The following is a 22,082-nucleotide window of genomic DNA, read 5'->3' on the forward strand; positions in this document are numbered from 1 at the left end:
TGTCATAAATATTCTGGTTTTTTTAAAATCCTGCTTATATTGTGCTATAATGCAAGAGATCCTCTCCAGAAAGCAATGATAAGGTAACATCAGGGCAGCATCTCAGAAAAACAAATAAAGTGGAATGATGTGTGGATGGTCCAGGATAAATCCACCACCCATGCGCTATTGTTGCATCGGCGACATGTTGGCAGAAGATATCTGCAAAAGAACACCATCTGGAGAGGACCACAGTATACTTTGTTCTCACTAGGGATGGAGATTTGAGGAGGGGGGATATTAAACAGGGGCATTACATATATATATATATATTTATATCCCACCTTTCCTCCAAGAAGCTCAAGGTGCTATATGTACTTCTCCCCTTCTCCATTTTATCCTCACAACAACCTTGTTGGCTAGGTTAGGCTGAAAGGTATTGAGTGATATTCAATGCTAGTCCTACATAAAATAGACCCACTGAAGTTAATAGAAACAACTAACTTAGATCTATTCATTTCAGTGGGTCTGCTCTGAGCAGGGCTTAGTTGAATATGACCCAGTGGGCTTTGTGCTTGAGTGGAGATTTGAACCCTGGCTTCTGAGGTCCTAGTCTGACACTCTCAGCACTATACCACACTGGCTCTCAAAAACTGGGATAGTGAAAAACGTGGCTAGAAGAATCAAACCAGTCTCTGGAATTTAAAGCCAATAGAATAAAGGCTATGAGCAAGTGCTTTCATGGTTGATAATAAATATGGTTCCTGTTTGCCTTCTTAAGGGTATAGATTCAGAATACTTTCCTCCTTCAATGTTTTTCATCACCAAGATAAAGGATAGCATGATGCCCTTTTTGCAACGCTCAAAGCTGGTGAAACAAGCTACATTCCACTGGTTTGGCTCTAAATTATGCAAAACTGAAAAGAGCGGACCAGGATTTCCTTGAAGTATTTAGCTCATCTTGGTATTGCACCATGTGTGCTCGGGGTCTATATAACCGTCACTCTGAGAAGGTGAGACCATCAGAGAGGATCCTGGCTCAGCTGTCAACAACATCTATCCACCACCCAAGAGAATAACAACATAAGGTAAGTACTGGAGGATTCTGGGGATCTGTAAGTCTTAGTGTGTGGGTTCCTGCAGGCTGTAGAGCAGGTGTGAGGAACTTTTGGCTCTCCAGACTTTGCTGAACTACAACTCCCATCATCCCTGGCCATTAGCCATGCTTGCTGGGGCTGATGGGGGTTGTAGTTCAGCAACATGTGGAGGGCCAAATTTTCCCACATCTGCTGTAGAATGGAATGTTTTCAAAAGTTTTGAAATATGTTGATGCACTCATGAACAAGGCATTAGAAAGTGGTGGGCTCTCCTTGATTGGAGGTTCTTCAGCATAGACTTTCCACCTATGAGGAATGATGTAGTAGTGGATTTCCTGCATCTGCAGTGGGTTGGACTAGATGACCTTTGAGGTATCTTCCAACTTTATGACCCTTGGGAAACATAGCATTAAGTCTTAAATGAAATCAAGAGGAATGATATTTCAGACCCCAGCCATTAAGAAATGTATTGACTGACTTAGAAGCAGAGCTTGGAAAAGTTACTTTTTTGAACTACAACTCCCATCAGTCCAATCCACTGGCCATGCTGGCTGGGGCTGATGGGAGTTGTAGTTTAAAAAAAGTAACTTTTCCTAGCTCTGCTTAGAAGGGTGGTTCATGACAGATGCTCTTGGAGGTTGCTGATTCATAGGGTCGCCATAAGTCGTAATCAACTTGAAGGCACATAACAACAACAACAACAGCTTAGAAGATATGGAAGAATTCATTTTGAACTTTCAAGAAGAGCTGCAAACCTTAGTTAAATGATCGGCATGCAGTTTGAAATCTGATCTCCACTTCATTGGTGGGCTGGATCACAAGCAGCAACGTGGAGGCTTGGTATAGAAAACATGATGCAATTTTAATGTACATCTAAAAATGGACAGGCAAGCATTTTCAAACATATGATATCGTACTAATGCACTTGCCAAGGTGAAATTCCTTCTCTTGAGTGCATCCTTGGGGGCAAATCTGGGTTTATCAGAACGCAATGTATGAAATGACCCTCAAAAGGGCTTGCCACTGGGTGTTAGTTTCCTCCTTGCTGTACTATATCAGATGAAAACAAAGCATCTGATTCCCTTTCAGGTTGTATCCAAAACTAGCACATAATTCACCTTCACTGTAGTTTTCCTTCTTTCTCATAGGAAGGACAGGAGGCAACTGAAGTCTGTAGTGCTCAGTAACTTCCTTTCCTTTGTGATGTTAGCTCAGGAATGGGAAACCAGGTGTTATGTGACTCCAGCTTCCATCAGCCCCAGCCAGCATAGCCAACAGCTAGGGATGATAGGAGTTGTAGTCCAGTAATGTCTGGAGGGCCACAGGTTCCCGAAACCTGCACTAGATGAATGGAACATACTGAGTCAGGCTATCGGTCTATGTAGCACAATACAGTATGGTCTACACCAGCCTTTCCCAACCAGTGTGCCTCCAGATGTTGTTGGACCACAACTCCCATCAGCCTCAGCCAGCATTGCCAATGGTCAGGAAAGATGGGAATTGTGGTCCAACAACATCTGGAGGCACACTGGTTGGGAAAGGCTGGTCTACACTGATGGGCATCAGCTCTCCAGGATTTCAGACAGGGGGTCTGTCCCAGCTCTACTGGAGATGTTGGGTACTGAAGCTGTGACCTTCAGCATTAAAGCAGGCGCTCTGCTGCTGAGCTATGGTCCATTCACTAAATGCACCTGTTGAACTTAATCTTCTTCTCCCCACCTCAAAGGCCAACCAGAAGATGGGTCTCTTCACCTTCTTCAGTCTTTGTCTTCTCGGCACACTGGTTTCCAATCCTTTCCTGGGCGGTGAGTCCCCTTAACAAATATCAGCATTACATGACCAGTTAACAAGTGGCTGAATAACCACTGTTCATCAGATACCTTTAGCTGATTGATTTAATCTTTTTAAAAGTTACTAGAATTAGTAGTTATCCAGAAATCTTTGGGAGTCTTGAACAGATTTTTTTTTTTTAAATGTAGGTGCAATGTTTTCAAGTAATGGTAACCCACTAAGATCTAATAAATTTCTGGCTATTTAGACACACACCCCCAAGGATCCTAGGATTTGTAGTTTTATCCCTCCCAGAGCACCCTTAACCAACTACAGTTCCTAGGATTCTTTGGAGGGAAATTATGTTTTGAATGTGCTTTAAATATATGGTGTGTATGCAGCCAAAGAGATGAATCAATTCAGCACTTAAAGGGACTTTAAATAACAAAGATCCCAGGGTGGGCAAGAGGTAGATCAGGATCTATTAGATCTCTCATTGATTGGTAGTAGATCAATAAAGGTTTCTGACTCCAGTTGTCTAACAACAGCAACAAATAAAAAGCTTCCTAAATTAGGTGGTTGGAAAAGAACTCTTGGGAGGAAAACCTTGAAGTGGATTTTTGTGCGAAAACTTGTGAGCTTGGTACTGTTGAAAATTCATGTGTTCAGAAACCCCTTGACTTTGCCACCTATGCTTATGGATAGTGGAGAAATTTGATTTTGTTTGCCATTTAATGAGAAACTATGCAATTCATGCTGCTTGAACCAATGTGCAGAACGCAACACAATTATCCTTCAAAATTCACATTTCTTTGAATTTTGCACTGCAATTCTCCAGCCGAATAGTGTGTTCCAAATTTCTTATGTTAGGAGAAAGTGTGCATTAAAATTGCATCTGAAAATAACATGCAAAAATGCATTGTATTAGGGGAAATTGCTTCCAAAAAATGTGTCTATTACTCAAAACTCTCTTACAAAAATGTGTTTATTATGGGAAATTAGCACTAAAATGCTGACAATTTTCACGAGGATTTTTTGAAATTAAAAAATTGCAAATTGCAGCAGATATGTGGATAAATGAATTTAAGACTGGAAAAATAAGAAACTGAAACTGAAATTGACAAAGTTATCTATCCCTACCTGTGGTATAGGCACGGTTGGGTTTTATTTCTTTAAAACAACACATTTTGGAATATCTGATGACTGCCCTGTGCTTCTGATCTTTCCTGTATACCCCTTTGTCTCCATACAGCCAAGGCTGACTCCTGTGCCAGAGAGTGGCTGCAAAACCAAGGCAACTGCTATGCATATTTCGATACTAAATTGACGTGGCAAGAGGCTGAGGTAGGAAGCAATTCTTACCCACCCCGGTGTGATATACTGTAGTGTGCAGTCTGTATAAGTTAGTTTCATGGTTCCCAGTTCAAGGATTTGGCTGGAACTACAGATGGGAGAGAAATACAGTTCACTTTTCATTTTAATGCAAACCCACCACATCTGCAGATTCCAAAATGAATTGGAATATAGCTATGCTTAGAAATTCACACTTCTCTGAATTTTTCAATGCAGTTCTCCAACTGACACATATTAAAATGTGTATATTATTATTGTTGTTGTTCTTGTTATTATTTACTTGTCCTTCACCCTGAGATCCCAGGGTGGTGTTACAACGGTTTTAAAGTACATCATTAGAAATAATTAAAAACAAAGCACATTATATTCCCCTATATGCATACAAATGCATATATCAGGAAAAATAACATGTAAAAGAAATTTAATTCAAATGTGAGCAGATTCGGCTCTGCACCAATCCTGCTGAAAACTTGATTGAAACTCAAAACTTTGATCTTTCCTTCTCCATCCCCAGATTGAATGCCAGAGCTATGGCCGTGGGGCTCATCTCGCCTCTGTCCTCACTAAAGCAGAGACGCTCTTGGTGGCTGAGCACATCTCCACTTACCAGCAAGAGATAAGTGATGTCTGGATTGGGCTCCATGATGTCCGTCAGGTGAGCTTCTCCATTCCTGGTTATTGTCACTGAGTAGTGGCTCCTCAACAGGACTGGTGTCAAGGATTGGTATGGTTGGGCATCTGCTGAGTGCCCACACTCCAGCAGAGACCCACTCACAAGAGCCCTCTAAACTTGCTCCTCCTCTTCATCATGGCAGCCTGCTTGTTCACCCACCTCTTGCTCTGACCCAGTGGTGGTGATGAGATGGAGGAGCAGAAGATGCCATTGTTTGCTTGCCCGTAGCAATAGCATCCCATCGTTATCTCAATAATCTCCCAGACTGAATCCCACATGCTACTTCTTCATTGTTTTTTATGGGAGTACCCCTCTACTGTCTGCATCACAGCTGGTAATGTCTCCAGCTAATCTTGCGTTGGTGTCATCCCAACAATGTCTTTGTTTCTGACTCCTCTCTTTCCTTAGTCACACAATCGCTTCTGTCTCGTTTCTGCAGACTAGGAGATGGAGGTGGGCTGATGAATCGACCTACAACTACAAGGCCTGGATGACCCACCAGCCAGACAACTTCCGCAACTCTGAGTACTGTGTGGAACTGCGACGATCCACTGGTAAGCAAGCCATTCTCAGGGGCCGAGGAAGGACAAGGACAGGTGGCTGGCATGGGTCTTTGTGAGCTTGCAAAGCCATAGTTTTGAGCCATGTTCACAAATCAGATTCTTGAACTACCAGATCAGCAATGGCCTACTTCAGAAGTAATCAGTGTGGTGCCCTCCAGATGTTGACCAGGGTTTAATCCCCACATAGCCATGAAGCTCACTGGCTCACCTTGGGCCAGTCACTGCCTCTCAGCCTCATGAAAACCCTATTCATAGGGTCGCCGTAAGTTGGAATCGACTTGAAAGCAGTACATTTACATTTTTTATGGATCTTCAATGATCATGTGCCATTTGGGGGCAGAAGTTGCTGCCATGAGCCCACACATATTCAATGTCCCTAAATGAAAAAGTTTATAGGAACTGTGAAACAGAGAGTTATTCTGGATTTTTAAGAAAGCTGCCTCCTTCTTAACCCTCGAATTGTTCCTATAATCTCCTCCTAAAAAAATCTTTTGCAGGCATGAGGACTAGAAGCATTACTCTTTAATAACTGAAAGATTACTAAATAGTTGACATTCTACAGTCCATAGCCAAATCCAGGCAAGAAATAATGGACAAAGAAAAAATAACATTTGTCTTGTCTTTTTGCACGTTAGAGTTTAAAGAGTGGAATGATGCTCAGTGCAAGAAGCTCAACACCTACATCTGCAAACACGAACTCTAAAGAAGACTGTAGTTCCCAACTGTGCTTGCTGGGATGCAACTGGAATCAACATTGAGAGATCAGCTCATGTGACAGATGTTATTCATGACCTTCTCCATCTTGCAGAGCAAAAGACCAGCTCTTGCCCACACAATTCACAGCCCTATCTCAGAAAAGCTGCCTTGTGGGCCTCTCTCTTCTCCTACAGTTTTACCCCTTATTAATGGCTGCAGCACAATGAAATCTTAATAAACCCTTTCTTATGCATAAATCTCTTGGTATGTTCCTGTTATTGCAGAAGGCTCTCAGTCCACTTGACCTCCACTTGGGTTCCCAGATTGAAAGGAGGGCAGCGGGGGGCTCCTCTTGACCGTTAACCGTTGAGCAGAAGGGAGAATGCCAGCAGGTGCAGGGTCTCTCGGCCCTGCGTGAAAGACTTCCTCCTGCTCAAATCCTGCTTCACTACAACTTTCAAAGCAGGGATTGGGGACCTTTAGCCTAAGGGCCACCTTCCCTCACAGGAAACCTTTCAGGGGTTGCGTCCCAGTGGTGGGCGGGGCCAGAGGCAAAAATGGGCAGAGCAATGGATGTTGACTCTCATGTCTTGTACAGCAGGTTACATTCCAGCCCTGCGCAATTCAAAGGTTGGTACTCATATGCACACCCCTCCAACCTCCATTTGGGCAAGGAAAAGGAATGAGCACAGTTCAAGGATACATTCAAGCCAGGCAAAAGCATCCAAAGAGGGCATGGAGCATAGTGGTGAGGGGGTGTCCTAGGGAGAGTCCAGAGAGGGAGAGGGAGAGGCCCAGAGGGTCACGCAAGGCCTTAGTCCCTACCTCTGCTTCAAGGGTACAGGCATCCTGTCCTAATTTCCATTTGGTGGCTTCCAAGTTCTCTAATAGCCTTTCCGATTTTTCTTATGACACAGTTAATATTCTCTAGCAGTACCCGTACAATTCTCCCCCCAAGCCTTCTTTGCCCAATCAGCCATTTGTCTCTCTTGTCCCTGATTCATTCTCTCTGTCACCTGACTCTGACTCTCCCCTTCTAAGCAATCCCTTCTAAGGCTGCGTACGCACTATACCTTAAAAGGATATTCAAAGCCCCCCCAAGAATCTTGGGAATTGTAGTTTGTTAAGGGTGCTAGGAAGTGTAGATGGGTAAACTACAGTTCCCAAGATTTTGGAGGGGGGATGTGCTTTGAATGTGCTTTAAAGGTATACTATGAACACAGCCTGTCATCAATCATAGACCTGTTTCCTCATCAGTGGTGGCTGGTGCCCATTAGAGATAGGGGAGAAATTTGATTCAGTTAACATTTCAAGTCGAATGCATCAAATTTGCACTTTTCTAAACAATATGAGAAGTGAAACACAGGCAGCCTACAGAATTCAAGGTTTGCCATGCAGTTTGCCAACCAATTACAAAAATGCATCTGTTAGGGGAAAGTGTGCATAAAAATAAATATACGAATGGAAATAGCACACAAAAATGCATTATATGATGAGAAATTGCTTTCAAAAATGTGTACACTAGTCAAAGCTGTCTACAACATTGTGTTTATTAGGAGAAATTCGCACTAAAATGCTGGAGAATTTTCATGAGGATTTTAAAAAAATCAGAACTGAATTTAAGGTTGGAAACATGAGAAATGGAGAGAACTGAAATGGACAGATCTTGCCATCTTTAGTGTCCATTGGGACTGGTAGGGCAGAAGGTAGGGAGCCTTTCAGTACCCTTCCTGTCAGGATCCCTCTTTCAGGCCACCACCTGCTAGGATCCCACCTGTGGTTACCGCCTTGTCATGGTCCCACCTCAGTGTCCTGGTTTTAAAATGTTTCCCTCACAGGCTCTAGCAAAGATCTCTCAAGATCCCACTGCTAGGCAGCACCACCAGTCACTCCCAGTAATTCAATATTGCCTCGATACTGTGCCTTAGTCTCCTCCAGGCCTATTGATACTTTGTGTCTGGGTGCACTTGCAGGCCACAAACTCCCTGTATCTTTGTGCCTATAAAGAATACAGCCCTGGGTTGCTCTGGATACCTGATGATGTTACACTATATCTTCACCGCTGCCACCATACTGTTTCCCAACCTTGGTATAAACCCTGTCCACCTTTCTGGTCTGTGTAAACCCAGCCAAGGATCAGACGTTAGGTAAACCAAGAAATATTTATTTATATACACAGGAATAACAAGATTACTTAAAGGTATAGTTTAACAAGTGTATGGTTTCATCAGATGCGTAACTCTTTATGTTTCCAGTCGTCAAATACCAACTCTCTCCAACCAACCGCCTCCAACCAACCGAACTCCAACCCCACAGAACTCTCCTCTTAACTGTCATCGTCTCACTTATACCTTCAGACACTCAAACGCTCAGCCAATCATAATACAACATTCTCCAGCATTCCAGCCCATGTATTCCCCCCTCTCACTCAGTCCACTTACCATATACACTCTAATAAACCCGCACTTACCATATTTACAGTCATATATATACAGGGACATCACAGAGCCCAACAGTAGGTGGAGCCAGAGCCAATGAGACACAAATAATTCTAGATTTGTCCCCGTCCTTCTGTCTGCTGAGTTCCACAAGGGGCAACACCAATTCAGCAATGTCTGGAGGACCCCGGCTTTCCCTTCTCTACTGCGGAGAATAATCCCCTACTGAAAACCAGCCTCCCTTGAGCACGCACAGTATTGTTGTAGCAGAGCTATGGAGATCTTCTCTGGGTTCCATTAATAACGACTTCTCATGAATGAACTTGAGCTATTTATGAAAATACAAAATGAGGCCTAGAACAGGGGTAGCTACTGTGGTGCCCTCCAGATGTGAGTTGGAGTCCAACAACATCAGGAGGGCCACAAGGTCCCCAGCCACGCTGAAGAGCTCAATCCTCTATCCATCTGATTGGTGCTCATGATGCTATCGGGGCAGTCATATGTCACCATTTGCCATTTGTGCCTGCAAAAGTTCTGGAGCAGTCATAGTACTTCATTTCCAGTCAGTGCATATCTTGTAATTACCCTGCTGAAATCCCCTAACTTTTCATACCACAAATGTTCTGTGTTTGGGGTGTTCTGTGTCCTGCTTTTGTTACACTATAGCCCCTCCGGAGAGGAACAATGTGGTAGCATTGGGGAAGCATCACAGAAGAACAAATAAAATGGAATAAAACCACCATGAATGCACTGTGATTGTGTTGAAAAGAACATGTTGCACAACACACCGGCAATAAAACACCACTCTGGAGGGCCCCACAGCTGATGTTCCCCTCCTGTCTGATAGCAGCCCAAGAGGGGAGGAGGATCCTTCCCCATGAAGAAATGTAGGAAGCTGCCTTTCAGAGCTTGGAAAAGTTACTTTTTTGAACTACAACTCCCATCAGCCTAATCCAGTGGCCATGCTGGCTGGGGCAGATGGGAGTTGTAGTTCAAAAAAGTAATTTTTCCAAGCTCTGCTTATACTGAGTTAGACCATTGGTCCATCAAGCTCAGTGTTGTCTATACTGACTGGCAGCAGCTCTCCAGGGTTTCAGACAGAGGACATTCACAGTTCTATCTGGAGATGCCAGGGATTGAATCTGGGACTTCCTGCATGCAAGGCACATGTTCAGCCATTGAGCTATGACCCTCCCCCAAATGCACACCTCTCCTTCCGTGACCTTTGTGAATCACAAATGCTAAGCACCCACCTACAACACACTCAACCTTTCACTGCCATTGATGGGAAGTCTGTCCCCCCCCTTGAATACAGCTTGCTCTAAAGACTGATGCATGCAGGAGTGTTGGTTGCATACCAGCTAATATATATATTTGCTTGTACGTTACTGGCTCTTCTTTACATACTGTGCCAGTCTAGGATCAGTCAGAAATTACTTTTTAATTTTAACACAGCCTTTTCTTTCTCGGAGTTGATCTATTTTGAATCCTTTCATAAAAGACTTGAATATTTCTAAAGATGTTTGTTTTAATATACTTTAAAGTCTGTTTTTATGATGTTTTAGAATGTTTTTACTGTTTTTGTTTGCTGCCCTGGGCTCCTGCTGGGAGGAAGGGTGGGTTATGAATTTAAATAATAATAATAATAATAATAATAATTAGAACTCTGGAAGTGACTTAAGTACTTTACCCAATTAGCTTTGGATCTATCTCACTTGTACTACCTTACCTTCTGCTTGAAGGTGTCCATTTGAAGAAGGGCTGTTTAGTCCAAGTCTGGTTTAAAGGTAAAATGAGAGAAAGGGCTAATGTTCCCATTAGCATTTTAGCTCTTGGGTAGGAGATTGAGCAAGACACACAGATGACCTGATCACAGTATTCTAATCTGCACTAGGCTGAAAACTGCTTTGCGAAAATGTGTATATTAGACAAAATTGAATACAAAACTTTATTAGGAGATGTACACACTAAAATACGGATAACAATCTGGATTGCTCAATTTATACTGGACCATCCAAACACCATTCTGCTTTATAAGTTGTTCTGCGGTGCGTCCCCAGTGTTACATACCATTGCTGTCTGGAGGGGCACTCTTGCACTATAGCACAACAAAGCAGGGACCTTCCCACGGAATATTTCTGCTATAAAAAGTTATACTATTTCAGTAGGGAGAGCCAGTGTGGTGTAGTGGTTAAGGTGTTGGACTACAACCTGGGAGACCAGGGTTCGAATCCCCACATAGCCATGGAGCTCACTGGGTGACCTTGGGCCAGTCACTGCCTCTCAACCTCAGAAGGAGGCAATGGTAAACCCCCTCTGAATACCGCCTACCATGAAAACCCTATTCATAGGGTCGCCATAAGTCGGAATCGACTTGAAGGCAGTACAGTACAACCAACCATTTCAGTAGGAAGCTATGGGACACGCATGGATTGCGAATGAAATAGCATGTCCTCCTGGAAATGTTCGCAGGTGCAAACCATATTGAAAGCCCTAATACCATTGTAAGGACAAATCATCATGAAGACGCAATGAAAAGGGCGTCCAATGTATGTATTTCTGAGGACGCTTAGTACTTAGCAGAAAAATGGAAGATAATGCCTGAATTCAGGTGCCACATCCTTTCCCTGGAGCAAGGCAACTCCAGCACTGATGCTTCCTCTTGGGTTTAAGGCTGTGTGTGTACATGCCTTGCTCATTTCTGTCCAATGGAGAAGATATTCTGAAGGAAACAGCAGGCTGGAGGCTGTGGTGCTTATCACACAGAATCCCCCAAGCTGATTGGATCTCTTCTCCTGCTGCAGCTCCAATCTCAGCGCTTATCCATCCCCTCCACCCCAATTTCCTGTAAATGCACACTTCTTGTAAATTTCAGCAGGTGCAGGCAATTTCAGCAGGTCATGTTGAAAGTTTCCACGGGGCATTAACTCTCAGCTGTTCACATCAGCCAGTTTAATCCACAATCCACAGTTGTTTGGGCTCTAGGCAAAGGTGGAACTCAGGTCGAAGGCTATTTCTAGACACTGGGGAGCTTCTGGGGAATTGTTTTGTGTGATGCCAATCAGGTCTGGTGATGTTGACACCAGGAGGAATTTCTGTCCAATCGGGGGCGGGGAGAGGGAAGTATATTGATGGTCACGTCTACAGTTTCCAGGGCTCCCATCAGGCACAGCACTGAAAAAACTTGGAAATTGGCTTTGAAATTTAAAACGTTTTCATAATTGTGTTTGAAATTTAATTTCGAAGGATGCTTTAAAACAATCATCATCATCATTATCAACAACAATGAAAACAACAAGGATTTCTTTTTTAAAATTTTGCATTAAAATGGCCCCTGGCTTAGCTTGCCCTTGGCTTGTGCAATCAGGGAACTTGTCCAACATGCACTGCCTTCACCTTTCTGTCCCAGATTTCAGCCAGATTCCATCTGGGTTTAGATAAAAGCTGCTCAGAATGAGACAGCCTCAGCAGGACATAGCAAAGGCAGCTACCTCTCAAGGGCAGCAACCTTGGGAACGGGACTTGGGTGAGTGAGTAAATACTTGTGTTTTATGATCTGCAATGTACAGATTGGAGAGTCTGCATCTTTTCTTTTTATAGGATTTGTAGGGGCCATGCAGGTAGAACATTAACAAAAAATTCATATTCATAACGTTAAGCCATGGTTTCTTTGGCCAAACTATGGTTTGTCTGAACATGCAAACCCTGCCCAGTAGACAACTGTGGTTTGTTTTCTGCCAACAAAGCACGATGTGAAGCCATGGTTTACAAATCATGACTTGTTGTAATTATGGTTTGGCATTATGTCCAAACCCAACAGTCTTACTTAACCATACAGTCTTGTTTGTTTGGCCACCCCACTCCACATACCTGGCAAGCTACAGAAGCACAAGGCAAGATCATCTGGAGAACAAACCAAGGTTTGGAGAAACAAGCCATTACTTGTTTGCTCGTCTGTGAGATGACTCATGGTTTGTTGAACAAATCATGGTTAAAACAAACCATGGCCTAGAGCTCTGTGTGAATGCAGCCAGTGTGGTATAGTTGAAAGACAGAGCTATTCTTGAACTGAATAGGCCTGGGCTCAATTGTATTCACAGTGATAAAATTCCTTGAGTGACCATGAGCCAGTCATTGACTACCTACCTGGGTTGTTGTGAACATCAGGGCGCAATTATATCTGACAACAGCAGGGTCCAACTTCATCTCTGCTTATTTTCTATAAACCCTCCCTACCATTAGGCAGAGTGAGGCAGTTGTCTCATGTGGCAGATGCTACAGAGGGGGGTGAGTGGCAGAGGGGTGTTGGAGGACAGCCTGTCCTGCTGCCCTCAGGAAGGACCTCCCCCATCAGTGTCAAAATAAGATTCAAGTGCCAGTCCAGTTACAGAATCATGGAAGAGTAGAGCTGGAAGGGTCGTATAAGGCCATCCAGTCCAACCCCCTGCACAGTGCAGGAACCCAGGTTAAAGCATACTGACAGGTGGCTGTCCAGGTTCTGTATGTGAAATGGGGTGACTCTCTTGTCCTTCACCTTAGGCAGCAAAACACCTTGGGCTGGCCCTGATGGATGCGATACAAAAGGATATAATAAATATACTCTGTGCCAAAGTGAGCCAAACGTGAGCTGATGAGGAAAACTGTATATCTGAATTACTGATTCTCCTTTCAAGACCCCACATTGTCCAAGGCTCTTGGCAACTCATTCACTTTCTTGTGCAACAACTTCTCTTAATTTTTTTCTTAGGTGAAGGCGTAAAATGGGGTCTTTGGCCTATCTTAGCCTTTGGCTGCTTGGCTTCTTCATGAGAGGTGAGTTCCCACTGGGTCATCTGGCCATTCCCTGTGCTGAATAGAAAGAAAGACGGCCGGATGCCTGAGGGGTTGAGGCCTGATGAATAAAGAGCAAAAGCCTTGAATAATGAATGAAAATGGAATAACATTCTGATGTATGGCAACCAAGTGGTGAATTTGCAAGGGCCATAGATCAATGGGAGAGCACATGCTATGAATGCAAAGGATCCCAGGTTCAACGCTCCAGCTAAGGATAGGAAAGACTCCCGTCTGAAACCCTGGAGAGCTGCTGCCAGTCAGTGTAGACAATACTGAGCTAGATGGACCAGTGGTCTGATTTGGTCACTCACTAAGGTCTGACTGATCCCGTGTTTAAAAAAATGCAGGAAATTATGAAATACAAGTGCGATTCTCTGCCTCCAGGAGTCCCCAGCCCTAGATCTACCTGACTCTGCCTCAGGCTATCTATGAAATGGGTTGCTGCCTCAGCAGTGAGGAGGATGGGAACAAACCAAGAATTAGCCGACGGTTCCTGTTATTGGCTCTGGCACCACCTACTGTTGGCTTCCGCCCTTCTGCCCCACCACTAACAAAGTGATATATAGAGGAAAGGAAACTGGAATGAAAAGAGTAGCAGAAGAGAGAGAGTATTAGTGAATGGAAGCCAGGAAGGAAGAGTGAAAGAGTGGGTGTGTGATGGTAGGACAGGAACCTATTGGGAAGGAAAGAGTGAAGCTGAGACAGTGGGTGGACTGGACTGGAGAATAGGAAGGAGCACGAATGTGTGAGTGAGTGTGAAATAGAATCCATCAAAGAACCAGGTGTAGCCTTATATGGCTTGGGACCACAATACCTGATGGAACGCCTCTCCCGACATGAACCCACCTGTACACTATGCTCAACATCAAGAGCCCTCCTCCGGGTGCCTACTCCGAGGGAAGCTGGGAGGATGGCAACAAGGGAGAGGGCTTTCTCAGTGGTGGCCCCCAAATTATGGAATGATTTCCGTGGCAAGGTGCGCCTGGTGCCAACACTGTTATCTTTTCAGTGCCCGGTCAAGACTTTCTTCCCAGGCATCTTAGCATGTGTTTTTAAATTGTTTTTTTAAAAAAGTGTTTTTAAATTTGTATATTTGTTTTTAATGTTTTTAGTTGTTGTAAACCGCCCAGAGAGCTTCGGCTATGGGGCAGTATACAAATGTAATAAATAATTATATATATATATAAAACACTGCACAGCAGCCATTTTGTGACTGACACCCACCACAACACTTCCCCTAAATTCCAAAAGTGCCCACTGCCCCCAAAATGTTGGCAACCCCTGCATTAAAACAAGCAACTCACCATCTGTTTTCCAGCTAAACATTTTGTTCTTCATCTCTCTCAAAATCTTTTCTCCGTATCTGCAAGCTGTTGAAGCAGACGCCTGCCCCAGGGAATGGCTACAGTACCAGGGCAACTGCTATGGGTTTTTTCAGGAGAAGCTGAGTTGGCACGCAGCTGAGGTAAGACCCCACCGTTCACAAACAGGTTGCGGAGAAAGTCGAACAGAACGATGAAGGGCTTCTTGTTGTGGTCATATCCTTTCTCCAGATTGAGTGTCAGAGTTACGGCCGTGGCACCCACCTCGCATCCATCCTGGCATGGCCAGAAACTCTGATAGTGTCCAAACATATCTGCACTTACAAGAAAGAAAGAGAGGTTGACGTCTGGATCGGACTCCATGACGCTCACCAAGTAAGTAATGTAGCCTCCTGGTCTTATTGATCTGCCAATCAAGCGCTGCTCCAGGTACCACCAATTCAGGAATGTTGAAGGAACTTGATCTTTGCCACTTCTGATGTGAACTGACCTGATCCGTGGATCAGAACTTAGTTATCCATCGGCTTCCAGATGTCCTGAACATTCTGGCGGAGTTTTTGGGCTCAAACGTTGTATCAAAATATGTTTTTAAATGCATGTTTAGAGAGAGAATTTTATTTGTTTATTTATTTATCAGGATTTATATACCCAAATTATGCAATGATGTCTCTGACTAGGTGCACCTGGCACCAACACTGTTATCATTTCGGCACCAGGTCAAGACTTTCCTCTTCTCCCAGGCATTTTAAAAGCATGTGTTTTTAAATTGTTTTTAATTTTTTTTAAATTGTGTTTTTAAATAGTTTTTTGTGTTTTAAAATTTGTATATTTGTTTTTATTAAATGCTGTAAACCGCCCAGAGAATTTCTGCTATGGGGCGGTATATAAATGTAATAAAATAAATAAATAAATAATATACCGCTTAGTTATCAAAACCTCTAAGATATGTGTGTGTGTGCATTACATTAACATTACCAATAACATCAGATGTTAAAAACAAGTCTTTCAAAATAAAACCAGCAGTTTGAAAAATATACATTACAAAATAAAATTACCTATCAAAACACATGTCAAATTTCCATGGGGCAGCCTTGCTTAAACAAAAATCATTTTCAGCGGGCACTGAAAACAATACGATGAAGGTGCCTGATTAGTGTCAATGGGCAGGGAGTTCCAAAGAGTAAGTGGTCCACACTGAAAGATCAATTCCTTGCAAAGGTAGAACAGACATTATGTGGCACTTGTAAAAGTACCAGCTGTGCAGATTGAAGTAGTGAAGTGGGCAAAGAATATCTTTAGAAGTGCATATTTTGTTAGAAAAGACATATAATATATTTAAATGCCAGTTATTATATGTCTGTTTTAAAAAAAATCAGTCAGTGTAGACAATACTGAGCTAGATGGACCAAGAGTCTGACTCAGCATAAAGTAGCTTCCTACGTTCCTGTGTTGAGAACACCCAGAGCACTTGGCTAGGCCTGGTGCCAGCAGGCGGCCAGGTTGGGCACTGGCCAAGGGCCGCTACAGCTGCGACTGTGAGGGTGATTGCAAATCATGACTGGATGGTTGCACAGATTGTGGTGCAGGAGCTCCACTGTCCCGGGAGACACCATCCCTGCATGCATGTGCAGCAGATGTGTGCTTAAATATGCCCAGTTGCACCACCTCTCGCATTGCCGAATCAGCACACTGTGTGTGCAAACCTGCCATCACCTAAGATGGCAGGCATGTGCACTGAAATGGCGACACAAGAGGTGGCATGGCCAAGTATATTTAAACATGCATGTGGGGGGGGCTGCGAGGCCACCGCAGTCTGGTGCCCGAGGGTCCACTGCAGTCTGGTGCCAGCCCTGCACTTGGCTGTCCGTTGTCAGAAACAGGACACTGGGATCAATGTCCCTTTTCTTCATCTCCCTGAAGAGCTATTCTTATCTCCTCTGTCATTTCAGAATGGAAACTGGAGGTGGTCTGATGAGTCTTCATATAACTACAGGAACTGGATGCGTGGGGAACCCAACAATCTCTGGAAATCTGAGTACTGTGTGGCTTTGAGGGCCTCAGCAGGTGGGCATGTGACAATCCTTCCACTGATGGATAGTTTTGAGGTAGATGGCAATGGTGATGACTCTCTCCCCTTTGGGGAGAAGGAAATAGAACAGAAAGTATAGGGGTGAGTAAAAAAGAGGAGGGGGACAGACAGACTGAGAGACAGTGGGCTCACTTTTGCTGGAGGTATTTAAGCAGAGGCTGCACAGCCCTCTGTCAAGGATGCTGTAGACTTCTGCAACGAGGAGCAGGCTGGACTAGAAGTCCATTTGAATGCTATAATTCTAGGATTTTATGAAATATTCTCCCTCTTACCTTTTTAGAAAACTTTTGGGTTGTGTGTGTGTGATTTTTCAGCATTTCTTTTTTTGGCAGAGGGTGCACCTTATCTCCAAACACACATTGGAGCCACTGGTGCCTTCCCATATATGTATAGTCCCAATGGGCACTTTGCCACTACTGGAGTGGATGTGGACCCCGTGAAGGTGCTTAAAGGAGAAAGGATCAAACCGGAGCTTGGATTCTCTTTTCCCATTGCAGGACACAAAGGATGGATCGATGCTGTTTGCAAGAAACCGAAAGCCTATATCTGCAAACATGAACTCTAGAGAGTGAAGACTATCATTCCAGAGGGAAGGTTGGGCCAGAGAGACCAAACCATATCATCTTGGAAGGAAGGGAATCAGAAGAAGACCCAGCCACATTATCACCCCCATCCTTTGTCCACTGTTATGTCAAGAATTTCTTCCTTCAAAAGACCTCATCCATCTACCCACTCTCTCTGCCTTTATCCATTGGCTGGACTCTGAAAAGCTGCTGTGATCATTTCTGTTGTTTATGCTCCTGGCCCCAGACAGTGCAATGATATTAAAGTGGAGATCACATTTCTGATGGGGTTCTCTTTCACTCTAGAATACAGCCTGACTCTCTCCTCCCCCCCATGTAGGGATGGGTAAATCTGCACTAAAATGCTGGTGAATGTTTTATCTTTTTTTTTTTAAGGTGATATGGAAATATAGAAGAAATGTAGAGGAAATGAAGAGTGGAAAGATGAGAAACTAATTATCTCTGCACTGGGCAAATCTGTCAACGTCCGTTTCTCAGCTTTCCAGTCTTCAGTTCAATTCCATGTCACCTTAAAAAAAAAGATAAACATTCACCAGCATTTTAGAGCAGATTTTTCCAATATCCACATTTTTTTTCTATGCAATTTTGCCCAACATCCTTGTTTTTTGCAAAGTTCATTCCCCACATGTTATGCGTTTTTGTATGTAACTTTCATGAATATGTGCATTTGTATGCACAGTCTACCCTAATGTATGCATTTTTGTGCCCATTGCTTGGCCGGAGAACTGCATTGCAAAATTCAGAGAAGTGTGAACTTCAAAGGGTGGTTGTGTTTTGGTTCATGTATTGTTTTGGAAAGTGTGGATTAGGTAGGTTCATCTTTACATGTGAACTAAATCATCCCTCCCCTGACCACCATATTCAGATCCATCATTTGACCACAGTGTCCTCAGAAAGCTCTTGGCAGGAGCACATAATTCACAGTCAAGTACTACAGCAATTTACCATTGCTGTGGTACAGGGGAGACAAGTGTGTTGTGTCCTGGTGGTAAAGCAAGGTGCTCAACCTGCAGTCAAATGTCACAGGGTTTATATTGCCCCTGGTGTTAAAGTCTCTAGCCAGACCTGCTTGACTGCCCAACAGTATACAGGTAGTCATTCTGGGAATGGCTGTAATTTTGTGATAGAAAGAAACACATGCTTTGAATGCCAAAGGTCCCAGGTTTGATCACCAGCATCTCAAATCCACAGGATCAGGGATTGCTGAGAACTTGAAGAGTTGCTGTTAGAACAGGAAATATAGATTATAAATGGCCTTCAACTGGCCATCTTGGTTGGGGCTGATGGGAACTGTAGTCAAAAACATCTAGAGGAGTCTTGTCGGGTGAATCCCGCTTTCCATATGATGTGTTCTGCATATAGATTAAACAAATAGGATGATAAAATACACCCCTGTCTCACACCTATTCTGATGGGGAACCAATTGGTTTCTCCATATTCTGTCCTTACACTAGCCTCTTGTCCAGAGTATAGGTTGTGCATCAGAACAATCAGATACTGTGGTACCCCCATTTCTTTCAAAACCATTCCATAGTTTTTTGTAATCTACACAATCAAAGACTTCGCTGTAATCAATAAAACATGGGGTGATTTCCTTCTGAACTTCCTTGGTCCATTCCATTATCCAGTGTATGCCTGCAATATGATCTCTGGTGCCTCTTCCCTTTCTAAATCCATCTTGGATTTTTTTTTCAGGAGAGCCGGTTGTTAAACATTTACCAGCACACCACTGACTCGGACCCAGACTGTTTGGGAATGTCACTCACCAAGAATATTAGCTGAACACACACACAAACACACACACTGCTCCCTCAGTTTCACAGCCTGAAAAAAGGATGGAGATTTTTAGGTGAAACTGTGAATACAACCACATTTCTTCTAATATTGTTAAAGAAAGCAGATAGTTCAGCTCTTTTCTTTCCAGTTCTTCTCTCTTTGACAATTGCTACCTACATTCAACAGACTGAAGTAAAATTAGAGGTTAATTCAGTGTTAACTAAGCCAACATTTCTTTAAACAGATTTTTTTTACTAATGCAAGCCAACATTTCTCTAGTTTACTGTTAGGGTGTGGTAAAAGTATTTCTACTTCTGCAAGGCACAATGTGTATGTGTGTGGGAGGGAGATATGACAGAGTTTTCTACAGGGTTCCTGATTATTTTACCAAATATCTCCAACAGAATAAGGCTATCCAGTGAGGTCTTTTAGTCGGCTGGAGACAATGAGAATCTGAAGAAACCATCTGAGGACTCTTTATTTCTCTTTCACAATTCTCACCAAAGTTTATGTCAGTCAACATCCATTCAGAAGGTATGTTCAATACCCAATGTGCACTGCACACCACCACCGATACTTGATCAGCAGACATTGGATATGAAGCAGACAAATAGGTTTTCTTTAACTTTCCCAGTAGCTGAGTATCTTGGAAAAGGCAGTTGTCTACCCTGTAATTGTCATAATCACTGTTATCAAGTAGTTGTAGTTCAAGGCAATAGGGAAGCCACAAACTCAGAGGAATCCACCTCATGAGCTGGTGATGCACTCCTCTCCTTGTATAAAGATTCATTTCAAAACAACCCAATGTGCATAGTTCTTGGAGGTTAATTGAAGACACGTTACACTGTATAACAAACTGAGAATCCAGATTGGAATCTGTGAAATAGGAAAATTGGTGTAACACTTAAAGAGTTTTCAGGGTGGTTTGAGAACAATTTTGATAACTGGTGACTTTGATAAGACTGCAGATTTGTACAGCTGTCACAATGAGTGCATGCAGATTTGGGTGGGGTATTGATTTGCCACACGTCAGAAAGATATCATTGCTGTTGATCCTTTGGCTGCTGCCAATGTCTCATACTGTCAGCAAGAACAGGAAATACAGATGTGGTTGGCGACCAAAGGTTGAGAAGAGCTTACTTGGCCCTCTAGACAATATTATCATTGGTGAATTTGTCTCCCTTATTATTCCTTTATTAAATGAGATTCCCTTTAACAGAATCCCAGATGAGTTGGTCTATGGCTAGTAAGTAGATCGTTTTTTTATAGGATACAAGTATATTGGACTGAACTGATCATTTTTATTTAATATGCTCATGTGCAATATGGAGATTTCTTCATTAATCATTAATCAAGTTTTTTAAAATAAATAAATAAATCTGAGCCAGTGAACCTCCAGCACTAGATTATGCTGGTTGTCCATTGAATTCCATCCTTTTTCCTGAAACTGAGATGGACCCTAATAATAAACTGCATCAAGTCAAGCTCTGACAGTCTTTTCTTTCTTGGAACAACAACAACAGAGTTCTCAGGTTACCTTGTCTAGACCAAAGGATATGCCTGGAGGTAAAGGCTCACATGATGGAATGGTCCTCCTCATTTTTTTTAAAGACAATCTTCCATTATAGGGAGAATCACTATATCATGTGAGATTCCATGTTCTGTTGTAGTAAAGCCAAATGTTGGGGAGCTGTCTTACTTACCATAAGAGAAATGAGGGAAGAGCCATCTACAAGGATACCTGGACCTTTTGAAGCGGTAGGAATGAGGGTGGATATAGGTGCACTTTATTTTATTTTTAATCATGGTGGATTAGACTAATTTCAAATGAAAAAGCAGATGAATCACAGGGCACAAAAGTATCTAATTTGTAGGAAGAAATTAGGAGAAAAATGATAAAGATGTAATAAGGATCTTTTAAAGGGAAAATTTGTTATGTGCCTTCAAGTTAATTATGACTTACAGCGACCCTATGAATCAGCAACCTCCAATAACATCTGTCACGAACCACCCTGTTCAGAAATTGTAAGTTCAGGTCTGTGGCTTCCTTTATGGAATCGATCCATCTCCTGTTTTGTCTTCCACTTTTTCTACTCCCTTCTGTTTTTCCCAGCATTATTGTCTTTTCTAGCGAATCGTCTTCCCATTATGAAATATTACATACTAAAGTCAATTGTGTGCATGGTAGCTCAAGAGATATCTGACCACATGCCAATCTCATTGCAGCACAGTGCCTAAAAACTACCACCAAGTCCTTGCCTTTTTGTTTGCCATTTATGAGATTAATAAGAAAACCCAGCTCTTACCCAACCACACATTGGAATACTTGATCTCTCAAAATGCTTACAACAAAATGGGAACCTCGTATGCAACCATGGATCTCCTTTTTACAAGACACGGGAGTTCTCTTAACTACATCTGTAACAAGAAATGCAAGCTAGTGACTGTCATTGGTGGGCTCACCTCTCATAACTCTAAGCTGATGCCACACATTTTAAATATCTACAAGATGCCACAAGTGAGTATATATATATATATATATATATATGTAGGCAACAAGTATGAGATTTGGAAAGCAGACATATCTCCTACATCCTTGAAAAATGGTAAGGCTCAAAGGCCCTCCTCTACCCAATTAGTTCAGCACAGATCTTGTCCAATACTTACTAGCAGCAAATGCATCCATTAGATACTTACCTGCAATCCAAATTTATTCTCAGAAATAAGCTCCACTGAGTTCAAGGGGTTTTCTATTCCAAATGGTCTCCTCTCCCAGTAGTTAAGAAATTTGTTTGAATGGGATGAAGGGGGAAACTTATGGGAGGAGGAGATATGGACTAAAATAAATGTGGGAAGGGAAAGAGTTAAGATAAACATACCATTCTGCTTCATTCTTCTTCTACTTCAAT

General features: G+C 42.8%; 2 protein-coding genes across 3 annotated transcripts; both read left to right on the plus strand.

Moving 5' to 3' along the window:
* The first annotated feature begins 971 nt into the window (after positions 1–971).
* Positions 972–6,138, plus strand: LOC133366330 (C-type lectin-like). 2 transcript variants are annotated; one of them, XM_061589329.1, is made up of 6 exons: positions 972–1,067; positions 2,803–2,881; positions 4,099–4,190; positions 4,714–4,854; positions 5,312–5,426; positions 6,071–6,138. In XM_061589329.1, exons 2-6 carry the CDS (start codon positions 2,815–2,817, stop codon positions 6,136–6,138), a joined length of 483 nt encoding a protein of 160 aa, XP_061445313.1. In that variant the 5' UTR covers positions 972–1,067; positions 2,803–2,814. The 2 variants fall into 2 exon arrangements, with proteins under 2 accessions (XP_061445313.1, XP_061445312.1); XM_061589328.1 differs by lacking the exon at positions 972–1,067 and having other exon boundaries at positions 2,746–2,881.
* Positions 6,139–13,329: 7,191 nt separating this feature from the next.
* Positions 13,330–17,378, plus strand: LOC133366331 (C-type lectin-like). Its single transcript, XM_061589330.1, has 5 exons — positions 13,330–13,381; positions 14,773–14,867; positions 14,956–15,099; positions 16,674–16,788; positions 17,311–17,378. Exons 1-5 carry the CDS (start codon positions 13,330–13,332, stop codon positions 17,376–17,378), a joined length of 474 nt encoding a protein of 157 aa, XP_061445314.1.
* Positions 17,379–22,082: the final 4,704 nt, after the last annotated feature.

The sequence above is a fragment of the Rhineura floridana genome, chromosome 11 (assembly GCF_030035675.1).
Source record: "Rhineura floridana isolate rRhiFlo1 chromosome 11, rRhiFlo1.hap2, whole genome shotgun sequence".
NCBI lineage: Eukaryota > Metazoa > Chordata > Lepidosauria > Squamata > Rhineuridae > Rhineura > Rhineura floridana.

Coding starts and splice junctions, on each gene's coding strand:
- LOC133366331 (XM_061589330.1), top strand. CDS start 13,330: ATGGGGTCTTTGGCCTATCTTAGCCTTTGGCTGCTTGGCTTCTTCATG. Junction 14,868..14,955: donor TGAGTTGGCACGCAGCTGAG/GTAAGACCCCAC, acceptor TCCTTTCTCCAG/ATTGAGTGTCAGAGTTACGG. Junction 15,100..16,673: donor GACTCCATGACGCTCACCAA/GTAAGTAATGTA, acceptor CTGTCATTTCAG/AATGGAAACTGGAGGTGGTC.
- LOC133366330 (XM_061589328.1), top strand. CDS start 2,746: ATGGTCCATTCACTAAATGCACCTGTTGAACTTAATCTTCTTCTCCCC. Junction 2,882..4,098: donor TTCCAATCCTTTCCTGGGCG/GTGAGTCCCCTT, acceptor GTCTCCATACAG/CCAAGGCTGACTCCTGTGCC. Junction 4,191..4,713: donor TGACGTGGCAAGAGGCTGAG/GTAGGAAGCAAT, acceptor CTCCATCCCCAG/ATTGAATGCCAGAGCTATGG.